This window comes from Guyanagaster necrorhizus (genome assembly GCF_019112545.1).
Source record: "Guyanagaster necrorhizus MCA 3950 unplaced genomic scaffold BT62scaffold_12, whole genome shotgun sequence".
Lineage (NCBI taxonomy): Eukaryota > Fungi > Basidiomycota > Agaricomycetes > Agaricales > Physalacriaceae > Guyanagaster > Guyanagaster necrorhizus.
The window spans coordinates 548,163-568,225 of NW_025064891.1; the positions used below are offsets into that span (position 1 = coordinate 548,163).

General features: G+C 50.0%; 11 protein-coding genes across 11 annotated transcripts; 5 read left to right on the forward strand and 6 right to left on the reverse strand.

The window, feature by feature from the left end:
- Positions 1–49: 49 nt before the first annotated feature.
- BT62DRAFT_1005708 (uncharacterized protein) lies at positions 50–576 on the forward strand (the record flags this gene model as incomplete). The annotated part of the gene is made up of 2 exons (XM_043177173.1): positions 50–218; positions 275–576. The coding sequence occupies 2 exons, from the start codon at positions 50–52 to the stop codon at positions 574–576; spliced, it is 471 nt and encodes a 156-aa protein (XP_043039933.1).
- BT62DRAFT_118117 (uncharacterized protein) lies at positions 506–2,252 on the reverse strand. Its single transcript, XM_043179747.1, has 2 exons — positions 1,457–2,252; positions 506–1,397 (listed from the first exon to the last, which is right to left on the reverse strand). The coding sequence occupies exons 1-2, from the start codon at positions 1,772–1,774 to the stop codon at positions 633–635; spliced, it is 1,083 nt and encodes a 360-aa protein (XP_043039934.1). The 5' UTR covers positions 1,775–2,252; the 3' UTR covers positions 506–632.
- BT62DRAFT_1005710 (ribosomal protein S10) lies at positions 1,853–2,940 on the reverse strand (the record flags this gene model as incomplete). The annotated part of the gene is made up of 4 exons (XM_043177174.1): positions 1,853–2,561; positions 2,621–2,686; positions 2,735–2,818; positions 2,864–2,940. 4 exons carry the CDS (start codon positions 2,938–2,940, stop codon positions 1,853–1,855), a joined length of 936 nt encoding a protein of 311 aa, XP_043039935.1.
- A 31-nt stretch (positions 2,941–2,971) lies between these two features.
- Positions 2,972–4,185, forward strand: BT62DRAFT_931872 (RNA-binding domain-containing protein). Its single transcript, XM_043186230.1, has 5 exons — positions 2,972–3,235; positions 3,283–3,405; positions 3,457–3,672; positions 3,724–3,840; positions 3,891–4,185. The coding sequence occupies exons 1-5, from the start codon at positions 3,008–3,010 to the stop codon at positions 3,915–3,917; spliced, it is 711 nt and encodes a 236-aa protein (XP_043039936.1). The 5' UTR covers positions 2,972–3,007; the 3' UTR covers positions 3,918–4,185.
- On the reverse strand, positions 4,024–4,772 carry BT62DRAFT_1005712 (uncharacterized protein; the record flags this gene model as incomplete). The annotated part of the gene is made up of 6 exons (XM_043177175.1): positions 4,024–4,185; positions 4,238–4,337; positions 4,391–4,434; positions 4,482–4,555; positions 4,605–4,636; positions 4,684–4,772. 6 exons carry the CDS (start codon positions 4,770–4,772, stop codon positions 4,024–4,026), a joined length of 501 nt encoding a protein of 166 aa, XP_043039937.1.
- An 86-nt stretch (positions 4,773–4,858) lies between these two features.
- Positions 4,859–9,016, forward strand: BT62DRAFT_994056 (phosphoribosylformylglycinamidin). Its single transcript, XM_043190449.1, has 2 exons — positions 4,859–4,921; positions 4,973–9,016. Exon 2 carries the CDS (start codon positions 4,974–4,976, stop codon positions 8,940–8,942), a length of 3,969 nt encoding a protein of 1,322 aa, XP_043039938.1. The 5' UTR covers positions 4,859–4,921; position 4,973; the 3' UTR covers positions 8,943–9,016.
- Positions 9,017–9,070: 54 nt separating this feature from the next.
- Positions 9,071–11,629, forward strand: BT62DRAFT_931874 (uncharacterized protein). Its single transcript, XM_043186231.1, has 5 exons — positions 9,071–9,412; positions 9,462–9,782; positions 9,833–9,951; positions 10,002–11,455; positions 11,507–11,629. The coding sequence occupies exons 1-5, from the start codon at positions 9,093–9,095 to the stop codon at positions 11,564–11,566; spliced, it is 2,274 nt and encodes a 757-aa protein (XP_043039939.1). The 5' UTR covers positions 9,071–9,092; the 3' UTR covers positions 11,567–11,629.
- Positions 11,630–11,686: 57 nt separating this feature from the next.
- Positions 11,687–13,967, forward strand: BT62DRAFT_931875 (uncharacterized protein). Its single transcript, XM_043186232.1, has 3 exons — positions 11,687–12,427; positions 12,481–12,982; positions 13,041–13,967. The coding sequence occupies exons 1-3, from the start codon at positions 11,713–11,715 to the stop codon at positions 13,738–13,740; spliced, it is 1,917 nt and encodes a 638-aa protein (XP_043039940.1). The 5' UTR covers positions 11,687–11,712; the 3' UTR covers positions 13,741–13,967.
- BT62DRAFT_118372 (HA2-domain-containing protein) lies at positions 13,841–15,339 on the reverse strand. Its single transcript, XM_043179750.1, has 4 exons — positions 15,025–15,339; positions 14,800–14,971; positions 14,199–14,746; positions 13,841–14,150 (listed from the first exon to the last, which is right to left on the reverse strand). Exons 1-4 carry the CDS (start codon positions 15,052–15,054, stop codon positions 13,941–13,943), a joined length of 960 nt encoding a protein of 319 aa, XP_043039941.1. The 5' UTR covers positions 15,055–15,339; the 3' UTR covers positions 13,841–13,940.
- BT62DRAFT_118322 (P-loop containing nucleoside triphosphate hydrolase protein) lies at positions 14,925–16,653 on the reverse strand. The gene is made up of 7 exons (XM_043179749.1): positions 16,370–16,653; positions 16,242–16,322; positions 15,743–16,196; positions 15,535–15,686; positions 15,409–15,482; positions 15,025–15,346; positions 14,925–14,971 (listed from the first exon to the last, which is right to left on the reverse strand). Exons 1-6 carry the CDS (start codon positions 16,620–16,622, stop codon positions 15,131–15,133), a joined length of 1,230 nt encoding a protein of 409 aa, XP_043039942.1. The 5' UTR covers positions 16,623–16,653; the 3' UTR covers positions 14,925–14,971; positions 15,025–15,130.
- A 1-nt stretch (position 16,654) lies between these two features.
- BT62DRAFT_118315 (vacuolar protein sorting-associated protein 35) lies at positions 16,655–20,052 on the reverse strand. Its single transcript, XM_043179748.1, has 8 exons — positions 19,890–20,052; positions 19,733–19,829; positions 19,375–19,681; positions 17,996–19,316; positions 17,827–17,946; positions 17,295–17,774; positions 17,096–17,245; positions 16,655–17,037 (listed from the first exon to the last, which is right to left on the reverse strand). Exons 1-8 carry the CDS (start codon positions 19,977–19,979, stop codon positions 16,783–16,785), a joined length of 2,820 nt encoding a protein of 939 aa, XP_043039943.1. The 5' UTR covers positions 19,980–20,052; the 3' UTR covers positions 16,655–16,782.
- Between the last annotated feature and the right edge of the window lie 11 nt (positions 20,053–20,063).

The window sequence follows — 20,063 nt, forward strand, 5'->3', positions numbered from 1 at the left end:
GTGATGTTGATGTTGATGATAACAAGTATTCCTTTTACTTGTCCTTTCAATGAAGCGCAAACAGCGAGAGAGCGATGAAGGCCGTTCAGTGACACCTAAACGCGCTCGCCTCTGCCGCCTCGAGCGTACACTTTCCAACCTGTCTCTCAACAACACCACCACCGCTCCTCATGACGTAAAAATGAAGCGATCCACTTGGTACGAGCCTCAGCCTGACCGTAAGCCTACCTCCCCGATGACGACCGCCCCCCCCCACTCATCATCCGCCCCACAGGTATCGTCGTCACTGACCTCGACTCGTCCGACGACGACAACGACAATGACAACGACAACGACAACGACAAAGACCCTGCACTCTCGATATCCCCTGCACTCATAGACCGCATCCGCTCCCGTCAGCTCGTTTCCTCGCTCCCCACTCCCGCTTCTACTGCCTTGGTGCTCTACCACCCTCTACCAGCACCCATTCCCACCACAGAACAGCCAGCCAAGCAGCACCAGCAGCCACAACCACAACCACAACCACAACAACCCAAAGATAACAACGACGACGATGCCATGGACGTGGAATACTGATATTTGTACAATCTAACTAAAATCCCGTACAATACAAACCTGTCTGAAATTACTATCTAACTACCACCTCCATTACATGGCCCAACATCCTCAGACCGTGCCTGCATCGACGTGTTCATCTGCGCATACAGTCCCTGTGCATAGTTCAGCTGCGAGTGCCGGTGTCGCGCATGAGCATGAGGGTGAGGAACGTGATGCATTTGCACAGGCGTCCCATACGGCGAACTCAGCGTGATCGACGACCCCCCCTGCGATGTTCCCATCCCTCCCGCCGACCGCATTTGTGAGTACATCGGCCCAGCCATCTTGTTTCCTGTCTGCCCCATTCCCATGTTCATCGCCTGCACCGTCTGCCCATATCCCATGTTCATCATCCCCATTGACTCCCCAGACATGTATGCTTCCGTCTCTGGTCCATGAAGGTTCGTGCTCATCATCCGTGACGATGAATGGGAATGGTGGTGCTGCCCCTGCGGTGGTGGTGGTGGTGGTGGTGGTGGTTGCTGCTGCTGCTGCTGATGCCGAGCATGAGGCGGTGCCATATGCTGCTGCTGAGGAGGCCGAGCATGAGGCGGTGCCATATGCTGCTGCTGAGGAGGCCGCTTGGGAGGCAATTGAGGCGATGGATCCTGCTGCATTGGCGAGCCACCATCCCCGTCATCATCCTCATCAACCAGCGCAGACGACGGCCCTGCCTCTGCTACAACCTCGTCCCCATTTACCGCCTTTTGAGCAGCAATCTCCTCTGCAGTCAGAAAACGACCCCCAGGTCCTCGCGGTCGTCGCATCGCATGCTTGTGACGCGACTCGTGCAGATAGGGCTGCGCCAACAATCAACAACCAATAAGAGGAAAAAAAAAAAAAACAGGCAGACTCGCACCTTTCGTTGACGAGACAGACGATGGACCTCGTCCAGTCGCGCACGGGCCACCCGACGTTTCAGAATACGAAAATATTGCTTCGCATTGACATAAAGCGGCTCGTCATCTACACTCCCTTCGAGAGCTTCGCTGATGTGGTGCTGGAACGATGGGTACACTGCATTCGACCCCTGCGAGTTGTCCAGGGAAGGCGCAGGGTTCAGCTGCCCATCGGTTTGAGTATCAAGCCCGCCGTCAATGGGCGGGCTATTTTCCCAATTTTGGAGAGGATACGGGCCAGGAAAGAGCTGATCGACGACGTGCTCCTCCATCGACATGATTGGCTGCGAGCGGAGGGCGGTGATTGGACGTGCCCGTTAGGTAACATTATCAAATACGGTCAGGTGATATCTACATCATGTGCCACGGCCCGATAACGCCGCCAGCTCCTCCTTCACAATCTTCTCCCCAAGTTGCTTGATTTTCTCACTTGCCTCTGTCACCTGCACTCTTACCCTCGTACTCTCCATACCACCACCCACACCAAGCGGTAACCGTTCCCATGTCGTAATTCGCATACCTACTCCTCCCATATTGTGTCGTTCCAAGTACAGGATCCATCGTCGCACAACCTCTTCATCCGCGTCCCATGCCTTGATCATTCGTTTGTGCACTTTGCGTTCAAAATTTTCTTGCGACTTTTTGTACGCAAACGGACTCCGAGGGACAGTCCACATTGAACGCTGCGTCGGCAGCATCACCACCCGCGATATCGGTATCGCAAGCGACGACGCTGCATGCGAGGCGAAATGCGTGAACAGATCCAGAAGACGGGGAAAGTGTGAACGGAATTGAAGAGACGCCACTGGTATCGAATGCGTATGTGGATGATAGTACGGTAGATGGAAGCTTCGCCCGTGAATCAGTGCAGAGGCATATTCTCGTTCAGTGAAATCCGTGCCCAGAGAATCGGCAGATATTGGTAACATTTTCGCCTCCTCATCCGCATCCTTGACCTCCAACTCGACTGCTTTTCGCCCGAGTCGAACACGGCTTTGAACATTGGAATCACCCTGGAGTAACCGTCGCCCGGTATTAAACAGTTCTTTTGCATTCTGTGCAGGTCTGCATACGACTGAAGTCAATATACCCTTTGATTGGGTGAAGGAAAGAGAGAGGCGCACAAGGAAGGAGACTTGAACTCAGATCCTGTCGAATGCTCATCGGTCAGGCCAGAGGCTTCCCATTCCCTGGAGATGAACAGTTAACCAGAGCCGAAGAAAAGAAATTGTACATACTTTAATATAATTTCTTCCATTTTCTTGTCCAATTCCTCCTTGGAGTCGGCCAACGGGAGAGCATCCGCATCATTTTCTGCCACCCTACCGTTCGTCAGCACTTGCACGAACGCGTCATGCAGAGCTTACTTTGCATCACTGGAATTGAGTCTTCTGCATGATGGAATGGCAGGGAAGCGGATGCGGCGAAGAGGCAGCCTTAACATCGTTGAAAGAGGACAAGCCGGAAAAGGCAACAGATCCAAACATTTTCTCTCTCTTCCTTCACTCACCATGCTCACCTCAAAATTGTCGCAAAAATTTGGAAAGGAGAAAGGAGCCAGTGACGAGGAGGAGGAGGAAATTGAGATACCATTGCATGGGCTGTCTTCAGACGACGACGACGATTCTTCAGACGAAGACGAGCCGACGCTCACTCCCATAGACGTGGAAAAACTTCCTACCATTGCCAAGGACGATGCGAATGTGAAACGACGATTAGAAAGGGCAAAGCGGTTGCCGGTGTGTACTCTCTTTGTCTATTGTCACTTCGACTACATATTTTGCAGTCGAACGACCGAGGCGTATTGTACATAGGCAGAATACCCCACGGCTTCTACGAAGAACAGATGAAGGCCTACTTTTCGCAGTTTGGCAACGTCACTCGTATACGTATCTCGAGAAACAAAACGGTACCGAACTGTTTGTTTTCTTTGTGTTTGCAAGGGCTCATCTCGCTGCAGACGGGTCGTTCAAAACATTATGGATTCATCGAATTCGACTCTGCATCTGTCGCGCAAATCGTTGCTGAGACGATGGACAACTACCTGCTCATGGGCCACATTTTGCGGTGCAAGGTCATACCCAAGGAAGAAGTGCATCCTCAGCTATGGGTAGGAAGCAACCGCAAGTGGAGAGTGGTCCCTATGGATCGTGTGGTCCGAGTGGATCACAACAGGGTATGCTCTTGTCTGTTGGTCTATTCTCTCCTTATTGACCCTTCTACCCAGCCTCGCACCGCCGAAGAGCAGCAAAAGGCATCAAAACGACTGTTGAAAAGGCAGAACCAACGGAAACGCAAGCTCGAGGGGGCGGGTATCCAATATGATTTTGATGCAGTCGCATATGTGAGTCTGGCATGCCCATCGCTGTTGGCTGTACTGATTTCGATCCTCAGAAAAAACCAGTGAAGGATAATTCATAGTTCTACGCGACGACAGCGTATAGGATACACTATTTAAATGGTACAGCAGCAATGGACAAGCAGTCAAGTTCAAGTATCCCGGGGGTTCAAGCTGTTGACTATTCTTTCATTTTCTGTGAGGGAGCGTCAGTCGTGTTATGCGATCATCTGGAAAGGGCTCCCGTATACCGTAACAGGCTTCTTTCACGAGACCCATTGCCTTGATGTGCTTTGCTTCGCATCCTTGAGCTGATGCTTGCAGCGTCATTCGTCGTTTCTCAGCTATGCTCTGCACCAAAATCAGTATATGCTAGGTAGCCCACAATGATGTATCGACGTACCGCAAGCGACTGCTGTTCTCGGCGGAGTTGATCCCATAGCGCGCGTATCTTGTCTTCTACGGACACGTATTCCATTATGAACCGTTGCAATTCCTCGTTGCTAAAAAAAAATTGCATCAGCGTGATTGGTGAAAATTGGGTCGTGATCAGTACGCCGCCTGATACGTAGATTGAATGTTTGTCGACGTGTTCGCGGTCTATGGCAGTGAACGATTAGGAAAAGACAAGGTCGGTGAAGGAGTACCTCCTTCACAAGATGCTGTTGGCCTGCAGCAAGAAACTTTTTTTCCATTTCTTTCTTTTTCTTTTCCTTGGCAGCTACGAGACGCGTTATACATCGGCGTCGACTAAGCTGGAGGAGACTGACCAAAGACGCGTTCGGCGAGAGCCTGCTGAAGCCTGGATGATGATGAGATTAACAGAAAGGTACCTGTCCAGCGACGTACATGTGGTCGTCGCTGCCATTGCTTGCCTGCGACGTCATGAAGCTGAACTCGTCGCCATTGTCTTGATTCTTAGCATTGGCGGGAGTCATGGTGGGAGGAAGGCGAGAGAAATATTTAAATAATTAACTGTCACAAAAATAGGTGTCCGACGTCGATCATCGGGACGGACCCGCCCTTTTTTTTTTCCCGACCACCATCTACCGTGATCGCGAACAGCAACAGGCCAGCGTCGTCCAAAGTAAGGACACCTGTACGTCCTTCAATAGATACCCTTATCGTTTTCTTGTAGAATGCTCGTCCTCTTTGGGTCTTCCTCTATCTCTGTCCAAAAGAGGGATATTTTGCTCCGTGCAATCCAGTCAATAGTTCCTACCATTGTCTCCGTTGATGCCGTGTGGTTACACATCGTCAAGTGCCGTTCCAAGTCAGCCGAGTCTGAACTATCAGATCTTCAATCTGCGTCAAGGAAGAACCTGGATCACCTCTTGACCTATGGTAGTAATGTTCAATTGGCTGGCACAGACTTCACATCCCATAATGTGATCTACGTGCTTCCACGAATGGGGTCCATTTCACCGTGGTCAAGCAAGGCGACGGATATTTCGATCATTTGCGACTTGGGCGGGCTCGTAGAAAGGTTGGAACGGGGTGCTGCCTACGCCTTCGGTACCACTGAAGGGAAGGTCCTAACTAAGGATGAAGTCGAAGCAATTTCCCATTTGCTTCATGACCGCATGACACAGGCTTTCTATCAGCACCTTCCTTCCGAAGACACTATATTCTCGCACAACGAGCCTAAACTCCTACGCACGGTCGATCTCTCCGGCCCATCTCCCAAGGGCATCTTCATCCAGGCAAATAAAGATCTGGGTCTCGCCTTATCTCCAGATGAGATTGAATACCTGCTAGACGCTTACATCTCAATCAACCGCAGTCCCACGGATGCTGAGCTCTTCATGTTCGCCCAGGTCAACTCTGAACATTGTCGCCATAAGATATTCAACGCGTCGTGGACTATCGACGGGGTCCCTCAGCCGTGCTCCCTCTTCCAGATGATCCGAAATACTGAGAATATCTCTAATAAGGGCACGTTGTCAGCGTATTCGGATAATGCTGCCGTTTTAGAGGGACATTCTGCCCCGCGATTCTGCCCTCACAAGGGTCTGTACAGTTCTCAACAGGAAGACGTGCATATTCTTGTCAAAGTGGAGACGCACAATCATCCTACTGCCGTTTCTCCATATCCTGGTGCTGCTACCGGCTCTGGGGGTGAGATTCGTGATGAGGGTGCGGTGGGTCGTGGATCGAAACCGAAAGCTGGCATGGCAGGCTTCACGGTTTCCAATCTTCTTATCCCGGACTTTCAGCAGGCCTGGGAAACGGACGTTGGGCGTCCAGGTCACATTTCATCTGCTCTGGATATCATGATTGAGGCTCCGCTCGGTGCCAGTGGTTTCAATAACGAGTTTGGTCGCCCAGCGCTGGCGGGATATTTTCGTACGTTCTGTGAACGAGTTGGTGGGGAGGTGAAGGGTTATCATAAACCAATCATGATTGCTGGTGGCTACGGCAATGTGCGACCTCAGAACGTGTACAAGGGAAGGATTAGTGAGGGTGCGAAGATTGTGGTTCTCGGTGGTCCCGGACTGTTGATCGGTCTTGGCGGAGGTGCAGCATCAAGTCAGATATCAGGGGCGAGCTCAGCTGAACTAGACTTTGCAAGTGTGCAGAGGGACAACGCTGAAATGCAGAGACGGTGCCAACAGGTTATTGATGCTTGTGCCGGAGAGGGCGACCTAATCGAGAGCATTCATGACGTTGGAGCTGGCGGTCTGTCGAATGCCCTACCTGAACTTGTCCACGATTCTGGTCTGGGAGCTGTCTTTGAGATACGGGACGTTCCAGTGGCGGATGCGTCGATGAGTCCAATGGAGATTTGGTGTAATGAAAGTCAAGAACGATATGTTCTAGCTATCTCCGCTGATAAAATCAACGACTTTGAGGACATTGTGAAGAGAGAACGGTGTCCTTTCGGCGTAGTTGGTGTTGCTACCAAGGAGGACGAGCTGGTGGTGACAGATCGACTGTTTGGAAACGATGTCATACGCCTTAAGATGTCGACTCTCTTTGGGAAACCGCCGAAGATGTCACGGACGGACACTTCGAGACGAAGTGGCTTGCATGCGTTCGATACGACACTATCCAAATATGTCACCCCAAAGGTGGACATCCTATCAGAGGCTGTAGATCGTGTCTTGCATCTCCCGTCTGTGGCCTCCAAGTCCTTCCTCATCACCATTGGAGATCGTTCCATCACGGGCCTTGTCACCCGCGACCAGATGGTCGGTCCTTACCAGGTGCCCGTCGCGGACGTCGCTGTTACACGTACGTCGTTCGGTTTCAATGTCCTCAGTGGAGAAGCCATGAGCATCGGTGAGCGAACACCGCTTGCAATTCTTCGACCCGCTGCGTCTGCGCGAATAGCGGTTGCTGAAGCGTTGACAAATCTTAGCGCGGCCTGCATCGAGGATATCGGAAGAGTCAAGCTAAGTGCCAATTGGATGTGTGCTGCTGGCAAAGGCGGCGAGGGCGCTGGCTTATATGAGGCCGTGAAAGCCGTGGGTCTGGAATTGTGCCCACAACTGGGGGTTGGCATTCCCGTTGGTAAAGACTCAATGTCAATGGGGATGAGGTGGACGCAGGAAGGGAAAGAGAGGGAAGTTACGGCGCCCCTGTCCTTGATTGTTACAGCATTCGCTCCTGTGGTCAATGTGGAGTTAACCTGGACGCCCCAGCTCCAAGCGGTGGAGGATACTGTATTGGTTTTGTTCGACATTGCCAAGGGAGAGCGGAGGATGGGTGGATCTGCCCTGGCCCAGGTCTTCAAAGAAGTTGGAGACGAAGCACCAGACGTCGATGATGCTGCTCTCCTCAAGGCCTTTCTCGTAGGCTGTCAAGCAATCAAGATGGATAGTCCAGACGTTGTGTTGGCTTATCACGATCGTTCAGATGGTGGCCTCTTTACTACTGTTGCGGAGATGGCATTTGCTGGCCATGTCGGAGCGGACATCATTCTGAGGGACGAGGATGCCGCCGATCCATTATCTTTCTTGTTCAACGAGGAGCTCGGAGCTATCGTGCAGGTGAGACGACGCGATGTGGAAAAGCTTCACAAGTTCTTTGGCGACACAGGCTTTCCCAATCATTATATCCATATTGTCGGCGTGCTCAATGCTGATCAGACCGTCCGGGTCAAGCGTGGCCTCCAAACGCTCTTCGCCAGTCAAAGAAGTGAATTACAGAAGAAATGGTCAGAGACGTCTTTCAAAATGCAAGAGCTACGCGACAATCTGCTGACGGCGAAGGAGGAGTTCGACCTTATTGATGATCACTCGTACAGTGGGATAACCTATGATCTTACCTTCTCCTACACTCCGACGCCAACATATCACTCCCGTCCCAAGGTCGCTATTCTTCGGGAACAGGGTGTCAATGGTCAGTTAGAGCTAGCATGGGCATTCACTGCGGCCGGTTTTGATGCCGTCGACGTGCATATGTCTGATATTCTAAGTGGTGTTGTCAGTCTTGATTCATTCCGGGGTATTGCCGCGGCGGGTGGATTTTCCTATGGAGACGTCCTTGGTGCCGGGAAAGGATGGGCACACTCTGTCCTCTTGCATCCCACCACAAGGGGACAATTTTCCTCATTCTTCAACCGAAGCGACACATTCACGCTCGCTATATGCAACGGCTGCCAGTTCCTCAGCCATCTCCGTTCTATAATTCCTGGAGCACAAGACTGGCCAGATTTCAAGTCCAACTACAGCGAACGATTTGAAGGACGGGCAGTCACTGTGGAGATCGTGGCGAACAAGTGCACAGCATCGTCCGTATTCTTGAGAGAGATGCAAGGTTCGAGACTGTCGGTTGCCGTGGCTCATGGAGAGGGACGTGTAGCGTTCAGTTCTGATAAACAGAGAAGGGTCTTAGAAGGGGAAGGGCTCATCGCAGTGCGGTATGTCGATTCAAAGGGTGCTCCGACAGAGAGGTATCCTTTGAATCCAAATGGTAGTCCTGGGGGAATTACTGGAGTCCAAACACCAGATGGGAGAGTTCTTGCGCTTATGCCGCATCCCGAGAGAGTGGTAGCATTGGAAAGTAACAGTTGGTATCCAGCTTCGTTCAGGAAGGAATGGCATGGGAGTGGGCCTTGGTTCAGATTGTTCCAAAGTGCTCGCAAGTGGTGCGAAGAAATTTAAACATGATTGTCAATAGAGATTTATTCTGTACTACTTATAGATACGTGTTTGAAATTAACTTAAAATTAACTCCCTGATGTTTACGGGCCGGAGTGGCGCTGGCGCTGACGGTGTGACACTAACTGTGACATCGTCCACTTTCCTCTTACAATGACACACCGGCGAGCACCATCCATCCACAACACCGGCACCTCGAAAAATGGAAGGTCAGACTCTCCAAGGGTACAGAAAAACCAGCGCGCTAGACCTCAATCTTCCGATTCCACACCACCACCGCCGGCGCCACAAGCGAAACCGAACCTAGGAATGTCCCCAATGTCCAGATACAACCATAATCTCAAAGTCCTACGGCGGAGAGATCCTTCAATAACGACAATATTTGATCAGTTTAGTCATGTCTGTGTCTATCATCACAACGGATCCAAGTGGGAAAAGCTAGGATACGAGGGCAGTATGTTTCTCTATGAAAGGCATGTTGACTTTACTCCTTTTGTATGAATAGCTCTTATTCGCAAACAGAGAATCGTACCCGCCATATGGTTTCTACATTCTCAACCGCATGGGAATGGATGACTATATCCAACGAATCCACCCAGAGGACGATATTGGCCTGCATGGGAGTTACCTGATGCTTCAATCTTATCCCGAGTATACGTCCGAAAGAATAGCCCGTGCAAAAGAGCAGCATCCTCTACAGTGTCCAGACAAATTCGATGATGTTTATCGTCTGCCAGTACCTCCACTCTCAACCAAGGACAAGACCCTTTATGGCACCAAGACAGTGGGTCTTTGGATATTTGCCACTGACGCCCGGGAACCTCTATCTGTTGTGATGACACGGTGCGGTAATTTATTTAGCAGTGACATGCTTACTTCTGATGCCACTGAAGTTTGCATAAATATATAAAGAGGAATGAACCATATCCCGAAGAGTTCAGATATGGCCCCAACAAACCACCTCCACCTAATCCACATCTACGCACAACAACGACTTCTCCTTTTACACAAGGTCAATCCTTTGTGTTCTCTATTTCTCTTAATAAGCTGACTTATGGCTAGCCGAATCCCAGCTAGCATCTACTTCAAGTGCTGGGCCAAATAACAATGTTGATGCCCATGGTACTCCTGCCTTCAACTCATTACTTGCTAAGCTGGGCGCTCAGATACCGCCCTTGCCTTCACCTTCGCGCATAACGCACCCAACAGTCTCTCCGTCTTCTGGCAGTTCTTCAAAACTCACCGTAGACTCGTTGTTTGCAGCTTTGAGCGGAGATGGTATTTCGCAGGATGCTCCTGCACGACTGCCACCCACAAGCACGACCGGCATCCCATTATTGGATTCGATATTCGCGTCGGCAACTCCTGTCTCTACTTCAAATGGTTCTGACCCACCGTCCTCTTCAGTCTCGTCGGTCGCAGCCACGATACATCCGTCTTCCGTAACGGAGCCCATCATTCATTCACCCATTCCCACCAGTACTGCATTACCCCAGATTTTAAATCAAGACGTTATTTCTACCCTTCTGGGCCTACCACCTTCTCGGACAGACTCAGCAGCGACCTCTATATCAACATCTACATCTCATAGTAGTAATTCGCGCTCACATCCAAGCTCGCGTGAGGGAGATTGTTCGGATGCAGGATATTCCGAATCGAGCACCGTGCTGGATCTAGAGGCAGAGCTAGACATGGAGCTGCAAGCGGCAGGTGCCAGTGCAGGGCGACCGTTACTGAGCAGAGAGTTCCCCACCGGCCTACTAGGATCAAACAGTCATGAACGGGTGAACGGGGATGTGACGCCCCGCGCTCCGTTACCGCGGCTAGGATCTGTGCCGCACATAGCCGCATGTCATGCATGCCCCCCGCCAATGAAGACATCTTGGTCAGATACTACAGTACAACATGTACTTTCAACGTTGCGGTCCGGGGATGCCGCACCTACAGCACCACCAGTCCGAGCAGATGTAGTCCCTCTGAACGGTAATAGCAACGGCAGACGTCTGGTGCCATTTGATGAACCAGACCCAAGTCTGTGGCCTTATCCAAGAGCACCAATTGACGAAGATCAGGAGGAGGAAATTCTGGAGCTGGATTTCGAAGACACGAGTGCATTGAGTGACGCAGATGCGTTCAGGGAGGCTGAGATGAATGCTAAGAGGAGAAACGAATATACGAATCAAAAGAAGAAAGGAAAGGCCAATGGTAGAGAGCAAAGAGATGCGATCGAACGTAGCTGGGATGTTCCGGTCTCTTTACCTCCGGCTGTCCCAGCATCACCATCACTTTCACCGTCCCCACCTCTGTCTACCGAGACAAGGAGTGCACCGACGACAGCGAAAACGACATTTGTTCCGAAGATGGCTACCGATGAGTCGATGAATGTGAATGGAAAGGTAGCAGTTGCAGGACTGGATTCCAACGCGGTGAAAGAGAGTATCTTGGACGCTGTCATCCCTGGAGGAGGACATGTAGATAGGAATGAGTTTGTGCGAGAGGTACTGACTTTGATTCATGTGAGTATCATTAATGTTCTGAATGGATACATGCTGACCTTTTTTCTGCAGACGGATAAAAAGTTTGTAGATGACCTCTGGCAGGATTATCTGGGACGTATAGTAGTATAATGATCACGTCATTAGTTTCATGTCATGTCGGATGTATGCCACATGTATTAGTCATTTTCCGTCCGTCCTGCCGTGAACAAGGCGTGGGAAACGGCAGAGGTACAAACGCAAGCTGTGTCCATTCGCGCCTCTTGCTCTCAACAGTCATGTTGGTCGACAATCCAGTATCTTCCTTCGCCTTTTCTCCCACAGACCTTTCTGAATATCTCCATGCCGACCTATTCACGCCCAGTATACCCTCCTCCTCGTCAGCGGGGTCCTCCTCGTCTCGAGCTTCGTCACCCCAATCCCCGTTTCAGTCCCTCTTGACTCCACCGCAGTCCTCGCTTCCGACTTCATTTCCTGATGTATATGACTCTCCCAACTCTAATAATTTCTTCAACTTTCTTGAAGATGAACTCAAGCTCGTCGAGCCGTTTCCAACGTCCTCGGCTCCGTACGACTTTGTCGGCGCGCTCAGTACCAGCTCTACGCCTGACATGCAAGCCACATTTGCCATCGATCCCCAACTCATGACAACATCATCTAGTAAAACGGAAGAAACAGATGAAGAGGAACTGTCAAATCGAGATGCAATGTCCGTTACCATTGCACCCATTAAAGTTGGTGGTCATGGCAAGGCCCGCAAGGGCACCGTGCAAAGTGGCGGCATCGTAAAGAAGTCTCCCTCAATGCATCCGCCGGCCACAGTTTCCAAAGCTGTCAGCTCTACATCCTCTAAGGAGAATGATAACATGGACGATGACGACTTTCTTGCTGATTGGCGGCCACCTCCAGAGGTCTACGCCAAGATGTCCAGTAAAGAGAAGCGTCAGCTTCGTAACAAGATTAGTGCCAGGAACTTCCGCGTTCGAAGAAAGGGTTTGTTCATTTTCTCTGTCTGTTTTGTTATGGCTTATCTTATTCTTCGATAGAATACATTTCTACTCTCGAACTTGATATTGCAGAGCGAGACAGGCTTCTCCAAGCGATTCGGACGGAGTTAGGGTCCTCGCAGTCGGAAAATCATGCTCTTCGTCAAGAGATAACTGCATTGAAGAAGGCTCTTCTCGAAGGCCGAGCCACATCTGAGCTCACAGTTGACGACATTCCCGTCCTCAACCTTCCTCCTCCTGGTCCGATTCCTCAACCAGCTACTCCTCCCACCTCGTTTCCTTCACTCATCACACCGAACACCCAGAAAGATCTCGCGTCGTCGCACTCAGGTGGCTTTTGGGGTGGTGTATCTCGAATGGGTGGAGGCGTTACACCTGTACATACAGTGCTCATTCCTGAGGTGGCTTGTGGTAGGTTGCAAGAGAATATCAACCCTACTCTCAACGGAAAGGATAAACCCAGGACTCCAGCTTTCGGAATGCTTAGTGGCTTTGATGGTTTCGCCGACGGCCATTTGTTTACGTTGAAAAGTCTTGATTCGTCAGTATCTATTTTTCAGTATCTTAATTGATCGTCGATGTTTACTCGTTCATCACAGATATCGCATGCAACTATGGACCAAAATGGCATCTCAGCAAGCACCGCACCCGACGTCTTCCCCTATCTCAGTGCCCTCGTCGCCACCTACGCCAAATCCTCTCTTTTCCCCTTCTCCGTTCACAAATCCTTCACTTCCTTATCTCACAGGCTCTCCATACTCTAATTCCACATCTCTTCATGGACTTGCGTCGTCTCTGGGACCCAAATTCTTCCAAGCGTCGAACAAGGCCCACTTGCCCCCGGCACAGGACAGGTCGCCGCTCCCAATGCTGGGAACTACGTTGAGCACACTTCTGGCTGGAAAATATCACCCTTCCAGCCCTTCTTCTACCAGATTACTGTCGGTCATAGCCAAAGATCAACAGAGAGAAAAGGAACAGCAGCAGCAGGCCATGATTGCTGCTTTGGCCGGTCAAACCTTGTTGAAACGCTTGGGCAGTGCGTTCTGGGACGCCTTCGCTGGTGGAGGTGGATCTTCACCAGGCAATGCTTCGTCGTCAGTTAGGATTGATACCGATAAGGTCAGGAGGGTCTTGGAAGGCAAAGCCGTCGTGAAGGTTGTTGATATTGAGGAGCCGAATGCACCTCGGAAAGAAGTGGGAGGAATGAGGAGAAGGACAGAACCCAAGAGTGAACCAAAGGATGTGTGCTTGCTGTTGGAGGAGAGTATGAGGAATCTGACTCTCGGAAAGAAGTAATGTGTAGCAAATTTGTCGTCTAGAATAGTACCTCCATTCCCATCTCAACCTCTTTCTTTCGTTTGTTGATTTATTACATTTTATCTAATTCGGTAGGTGAAGTCTTCTGTCCACTGTAACGTAGTCTCATGTCATTATAGTTAGTCTTAAAGATGGTTTTATAGCAAACATAAATTTGGCATCTACTTAGTCCGTACTGCTCATGCCGTGCGTTGGTTGAGGGCACCTAATGTTTGAAAGAAATCCTTCGGTATTGAAGAGACCCCCCGAGCGTATATGTGATTGGTATAAATCTGAGAACTTTCAAGCCATCGGAGGACAAGCAGGAAATATGGACCCACAAGTTCATCATAGATCAGTGCAGGAACCTTTTTCTCGAACATAGAAGAGCCAGGATGAATTTTAACAATCTGTCATCATAGTCAGCTTTCAGTCAAAAAATATTCCGGACAGCTGACCGATGGCCCCATTGTCTGCTTATAAGACCCATCGGGTTGCAAAAAAGCCGAGTTGTGTACAAGGCCGCGTCCTAGACTCTTCAAAATCGGTCCCTCGTCCTCACAAGACACGCTTGGATCCATTTGTACTCGTACACACACTTGCTTTAGCTGCGCTCTGATCTCCTTCGCCTCAAGTAGGGTCCTCTCGTTTAAGAAATGCTTCTTGCACCACCCTTTCCTAGAGACCTTGCTCTCAGATGCAGCAACCTCCTCATAGGCACGTACAACATTAAGAAGAGTAAGGTGGTCTCCGCTCGGATGTCGAAACTTGCGCCGCGAGTCTGTGATCGATTCTCGTAGTTCAGAATTATCAATATAAAGTTTAGAGGACGCGGAGAGAATAGAAATGATGGAAAGGATTTCGGATGTGCAGCCGTAATCCTTTGAGGCAAGGATAGCGCGCGCGTGGATGGGTTCCAGTGGAAAGACGGCCATGCTTCGTCCAATTTGTGTAAGTTCTTTCTTCCTGTCAATGCCATCAATGATGAACAGTGTCTTGAACGCGGCTTTGACTTGCAAGATGTCAATGCTGGTAAAAACATGCCACAGGTACACTTACTTGAATCTTCTTCAGGCTTATCCATCAGGTCCAAGTTCTCCAGCTCTTGCCCTATGCATCGAAGCTGAAGAAGACTTGATGTAAGTCCGCATCGTAATATCTCAGGCTCCGCGGACAGCGCCATCTTTTTAAATGAGGCTTCCGTATACAATCGATAACAATGCCCCGTCCCCTGTTTACCAAGGAATGAGGTCTGAGTGCGCAGAATGATAATCGTTTATTTACCTCTCTCCCGGCACGTCCGGTTCGCTGCATGGCTGAAGATTGAGTGATGTCCCTTGTTAAAAGGGTGTCAAAACCTGAATGCTGCAATTCACCACTGGCCGTGTTTTCAACAGATAGACACACCTCCACCAGTGTCACTCGTTAGGTATCGCTTTTCTTTGCATTTTCCTGTATCAATGACATACTTCACGCCGGGTATTGTGATAGACGTCTCAGCAATATTCGTCGCAAGTATACACTTGCGTGTGTTCGACGGCGATGGAGAAAACGCTTTTGCATTCTGTCCGGGAGCTTGAGCAGCGTACATGGAACAGACGAGAACCTACAGAAAAAGGCACATTTCAGCATGGACCGAACTTATGAGTCACTGAGAGAACAACTCACCTCCATTCGACCAGAGGGTAGTCTCCGATTTAACGCCTGTATTGATTTTTCAAGACTTTCAATGTCTTCTTGACCTGGAGAGATGCATTTGTATGTATGCGAGACACAAGATTGAATGATGAGTACCCGGCAAAAATATAAGAACATCTCCAGGAGGTTGGTCCGTATGAATCTGAAAAAAAGTTCGCAAAGCTGCATCCAGATAGTCCATCTGATCTGTGGCAGAATGATAGATCTTCACAGGATGTTGACGTCCCTTCACGTATAATATTTTGGCTCTGATGGAAATAAATCAACGAATATACGGAGAACGACGAGTATAGACACCACTTACTCCGCAAAGTACTTGCTGAACTTTTCTGCGTCAAGCGTAGCGCTCATCACAACAATTTTAAGCTGGCGGCCTGAAGCGTCTCTCTCCTTGCCTTTACCTTTACCGTCGGGAGATGGGACGCGCTGCTTCTGAATAGACTTGAGGTGACTGAGTAGCAAATCAGTTCTGAGTGTCCTTTCGTGAGCCTCGTCGACAATTACAACGCTGTACTTAGTGAGAAGTGGGTCTGCCAGCAGCTCCCGAACAATCATGCCGTCCGTGAGATACTTGACGCGGGTAGAGGGGCTTGAACGTTCATCGAAACGAACGGAATAGCCAACCAGTCTTCCGACGGTGGTATTCTGTTCCACTGCCACGCGTGTGGCAAGAGACGTAGCAGCAACTCTTCGCGGCTGGGTCACAGCAATCAGTCCATCTCTTGCCAGCCCAGACTCCAGGATATACTGGGGGACCTCTGAATATGATGAGATGGAGAAGTCGCGATCATTGACCGACTTACGAGTAGTTTTCCCAGAACCAGTCTCTCCAATCAGTACAGTCACGTCGTTGCTTCGAATTTCTTCTATGATAGCAGCTTTGCCTGCGCAGAGCATTAGTTGTGAGAACGGAAGAAAGCTCGAGGCGCACCTTTGGCGATAGGCAAGCTGTTTCTCTGCTCCTGTATCGTCGATGGCGGCATGCTAGTAGCGCATCCATTCTGTGATGTTCGAAGGCGTTTTCGACCGTTCGTTTGTCCATTGGAATGAACCTTGAAAGGTGTCTTCCGCGTTCGGTCTTCATCGTCACTGACATTCATCCATTGTACGGCCTGTCGGGGAGCAGCAGTGTCATTTTTGCGGTACTTTTGGGCGAGACTGTCGCTAGCAAGGCGTGTGGGCATGACAGTTACGGTAGACGTCCTGTTCCACTCCGGCAGGACGATCCGAAAAAAAGTGTAATGGAGCTTACATAATTGGTAATCGTCAGTTCCAGATCCTGTTCAAAGCGGTACTAAAGAGAGGCAAAAAAAGCCATGTACAATATAAAATAATCGAGCACTATCACCGTCCCAGACCCATCTTCAGCATAGCACCAATTACATCTACTTCTCCCCACGGCCCCTCCGGTGCAACATCTTTTCGGGTCTGAATATGTATAAGAGTATTTCGGAAATGCCGTGTAATCATCTCAGGCGTCTGTACTCCGTCCAGAATACCGGGAGGTGCGCGCTGAGAAGGATGTACATCGGGCGACGAGATGTTTCCAATGCTCGTGGAAATTAGCTCAACCAAGCTATTGATAAACTTCGGAGCGACCTGTCGATACAAGTCAAGGTCTCAGTGTTCGTTGACAAAATGAGGCGAAGAAACTCACCGCTGGCGCATTGTGGTAGAGATAATAAAGATAATGATCAAGTGTGTCGCAGTATAACTGGACCGTCACGATCTCCTCAATGGCAGAGTTCGCAATACGGAGAGCTTTCTGTAAACATTCCAGCACACGCTTACTATCGCGGTGCGGATACTTGAAACAAGCGATAAGCACAAACATTGCACAAAAGCGGCACACTTACAGCTTTGACAGTACTCTCTCCACCGTCCTCCTTCGTTTTCTCATTAACTTCCGCTTTTGCTTCGCCGTCAGCCGCCTCTGACGATGTCGGGAGATCCTGCCACCATAGATGACTCGCCAATCCAACAGCTGTCGCCTGGTGGCTCTTCTTCAACAATTTGGCTCCGTGTAAGGCCGCTTTTGTGATCAGCGTATCATAGTTATCTGTCCCAAACACCTTGGCGCCCGACAATGTCCCAATAATGAGGGTTATTGCCTGAAGCTGCGCTCTGGAGTCCGATATATTGTCTTCGTACACACTGAACGCCTGCACATAGAGGTCATACGTCAAGTCTTCAAACCCGCATTCATCAGCAATCTGCGCCGACAGTAGAAATAACCGCAAAGCAATGCTTGGCGCGTCTACTTGAGTCGCGAGAATCGAAGTTAGCTGTCGAACAAATTTAAGGATGGAGGAAACTTGTGTTTCCCAGTCTTCTTCCTATTCCAAAGTTACTTAGCCGAACGACGACCTTGATGGACAGTGAGCTTACCAGGTGTTCTCTGTTCTTATACCGTCTGCATAGTTTTATTGATGATGTTATTAGAGCAGGGAAAGTGAATCGCATCCGCTCCCCGCCTGCATCAAAATGCTTTCGAGCCATTTGCAGTAACTAGACCGGCTATGTCAGCGAGAAGGACACCAAAAAAAACGCCGCTCACTTCAAACTGGACACTTAGAGAATCTGCTCGGAACAAATGCACCATTCGCGCGACCCATCCCTGTTCCTCAGCCATCTCCTCACGTTCTATGGAATACGGCCCTTGTCTCCTGACATCCTTTATATTGGGCTGTGAACCGTTGACACTAACTCCCCCTCCAGCATCCGACTGGTCCTTGACGAGAACGTGACACAGTTCCAACACCCCATCCACATCTTCCGGTGTTTCAACAACAGTTTCGTTCTTTAACACGGACGATATAATGGAATGCGCTATTGATCGGCGCGTAGAAAAAAGCTGTTTCGTTAACAGGGGGGCATAGTTCGGGATAGCCAGCAATGTGAGTACGGACTGGTAAGAGTTTATAGGTGCGACCAAAAGAGCGGCCAGATTAGAGGTAGTCTGCTGGGCATGCAAATCAGGACTGTCGGAATATTCCTTGATCTTCTCGGCGGCGTAACCAAGCACCTGGTCCACATATTCTAGTCTGTCCGGGTAGCAACTGAGAGAAAGATTTGTCAAAGAAACGAACAACGCCGTGATATCCTGGATAGAGAGATCCGGCCGCGCCTTGATGAGCTCTACGACCTGCTTCCAGAAGACCTCAAAAAGCTGAACGTCCTCCGGAACTCCCCTGAACTTGCGCACTGGAGAACCTTCCTTGTCTTTACCTTTCCGCTGGGGACTGGAACCCTTTACTGGTATCTTTTCCGCTTCCAATACGCTGGCCGTTGTCGGTGAAGTAGAACCCCCCCATGCATTTTCTTCCACAGACGAAGTTGATACAGAACCATTCTCTCGAGTTTTGGCTTTCTGGAGTTTCACTTTTTCCGCCAAACGCCGAGCGGCCGCTTCCTCTTGCCGCTTTGTCTCTTCTGGATCTTCGCTTTCTGCTTCCCGCGCAGCGTAAGCCGCCAAACGGTCGATGAGAGCAATTACGATAGATTTGATGTTGACCTTGGGGTGCAACTGGGCGGTGGCTGAGAGGAATGGACCAAGGGTGTGTAGGTGAAATTCATCAGTGAACACTTGGATGACGACCTCCATTAGATACTCCTGAGCAATGACATCCTTGCAGTTTACGACTTGTTCAAGGATACCCGGAAGGATGAGGCGTTCGTACATTTCGAGGTCAACGCCATCAAGTTGACTGAGCCGAACGAGATTTGTGCCAACAAGAATCCGTAATTCGCGTCGTTCCATCTCGCGCTTTTCACGGTCCCGTGAATGCCCTTGGTGCTGCAGGCGAACCCATAACTTGTTCATTTCGATGAAGTTAGTGAGGACAAATGAAATGGTGTCTTGTAGACTCCCGGCAGGGCTAATTGCATAGCACCCAGATAAGTATCAAAAACCAAGGAAGAATGAGAAAGACTGACCCTTCTTCAGTACCAACCGGCAGATAGTCTCTGGTCTGCCCGCTCAGGTAGTGCCTCAGAAATAATCCCCGAATAGGATGGAGGACTCCTCGGGACATTTCCATCATATCCTTCATAATTTCCTTTACTGGAGCATCGGGAATGGACATGTACACGGCGCCGACGGTAATCATGAGATAAAGACGGGGAATGATGTTGCCAGCGTACTGGACTAGCTCGTAAAGGTCGGCTAGGTGGTGACGTCCTTGCGTGTGAGCATCGTAGAGATAGTTGGTGAGATGTCGTAGCGCATCGAATACAGCCATATCTTGGGAGAAGATTGAATAAAAAGAATACTGGTCGCGTCAAGGCTACGCACAGAGTTCGTAATACTGCTTCGGTGAGAGCGACGACGTCCTGAGCTCAGCAAGCATCAAACTGGCGCTCTTCAACGCGTCCATGAGCTGATCCAACTCCTGCGAAAGGGACGGAGAAGGTAAGTACAGTGAGTAGTCTAGGAGCAACTGCGCATGTACCAAGTTCCGCTTCATCTGTTGAAACTGAATTTTTACGGTGTTAAGGGCCTCGCTGAGATGCTTGCCCTCATCCATGGGAGGTAACGCCATGGACGGCTAGGAAGAAAGAGTATGCAAGCCGACAGAGAACGACCGTCAATAGTAGTGCCGGGTAAGCCAATTTAGGCGGAGTCT

Excerpts from the sequence above, each read along its gene's own strand:
- BT62DRAFT_118117 (XM_043179747.1), bottom strand. The coding sequence starts at position 1,774 with ATGTCGATGGAGGAGCACGTCGTCGATCAGCTCTTTCCTGGCCCGTAT. Across the intron at positions 1,398-1,456 it reads GTCTGTCTCGTCAACGAAAG|CCCTATCTGCACGAGTCGCG; the intron begins GTGCGAGTCTGC and ends TTGTTGGCGCAG.
- BT62DRAFT_931872 (XM_043186230.1), top strand. The coding sequence starts at position 3,008 with ATGCTCACCTCAAAATTGTCGCAAAAATTTGGAAAGGAGAAAGGAGCC. Across the intron at positions 3,673-3,723 it reads TCCGAGTGGATCACAACAGG|CCTCGCACCGCCGAAGAGCA; the intron begins GTATGCTCTTGT and ends CCTTCTACCCAG. Across the intron at positions 3,841-3,890 it reads ATTTTGATGCAGTCGCATAT|AAAAAACCAGTGAAGGATAA; the intron begins GTGAGTCTGGCA and ends TTCGATCCTCAG.
- BT62DRAFT_994056 (XM_043190449.1), top strand. The coding sequence starts at position 4,974 with ATGCTCGTCCTCTTTGGGTCTTCCTCTATCTCTGTCCAAAAGAGGGAT.
- BT62DRAFT_931874 (XM_043186231.1), top strand. The coding sequence starts at position 9,093 with ATGACACACCGGCGAGCACCATCCATCCACAACACCGGCACCTCGAAA. Across the intron at positions 9,783-9,832 it reads CTATCTGTTGTGATGACACG|TTTGCATAAATATATAAAGA; the intron begins GTGCGGTAATTT and ends ATGCCACTGAAG. Across the intron at positions 9,952-10,001 it reads GACTTCTCCTTTTACACAAG|CCGAATCCCAGCTAGCATCT; the intron begins GTCAATCCTTTG and ends ACTTATGGCTAG.
- BT62DRAFT_931875 (XM_043186232.1), top strand. The coding sequence starts at position 11,713 with ATGTTGGTCGACAATCCAGTATCTTCCTTCGCCTTTTCTCCCACAGAC. Across the intron at positions 12,428-12,480 it reads CTTCCGCGTTCGAAGAAAGG|AATACATTTCTACTCTCGAA; the intron begins GTTTGTTCATTT and ends ATTCTTCGATAG. Across the intron at positions 12,983-13,040 it reads ACGTTGAAAAGTCTTGATTC|ATATCGCATGCAACTATGGA; the intron begins GTCAGTATCTAT and ends CGTTCATCACAG.
- BT62DRAFT_118372 (XM_043179750.1), bottom strand. The coding sequence starts at position 15,054 with ATGCAGCGAACCGGACGTGCCGGGAGAGAG. Across the intron at positions 14,747-14,799 it reads TAAGCCTGAAGAAGATTCAA|CCGCGTTCAAGACACTGTTC; the intron begins GTAAGTGTACCT and ends TGCAAGTCAAAG. Across the intron at positions 14,151-14,198 it reads AGCAGACAATGGGGCCATCG|ATTGTTAAAATTCATCCTGG; the intron begins GTCAGCTGTCCG and ends CTATGATGACAG.
- BT62DRAFT_118322 (XM_043179749.1), bottom strand. The coding sequence starts at position 16,622 with ATGCCCACACGCCTTGCTAGCGACAGTCTCGCCCAAAAGTACCGCAAA. Across the intron at positions 15,687-15,742 it reads TTCAGCAAGTACTTTGCGGA|AGCCAAAATATTATACGTGA; the intron begins GTAAGTGGTGTC and ends TATTTCCATCAG. Across the intron at positions 15,483-15,534 it reads TGTTCTTATATTTTTGCCGG|GTCAAGAAGACATTGAAAGT; the intron begins GTACTCATCATT and ends GCATCTCTCCAG.
- BT62DRAFT_118315 (XM_043179748.1), bottom strand. The coding sequence starts at position 19,979 with ATGGCGTTACCTCCCATGGATGAGGGCAAGCATCTCAGCGAGGCCCTT. Across the intron at positions 19,317-19,374 it reads CCGGTTGGTACTGAAGAAGG|CCCTGCCGGGAGTCTACAAG; the intron begins GTCAGTCTTTCT and ends CTATGCAATTAG. Across the intron at positions 17,246-17,294 it reads GAGAGAGTACTGTCAAAGCT|TATCCGCACCGCGATAGTAA; the intron begins GTAAGTGTGCCG and ends GCTTGTTTCAAG.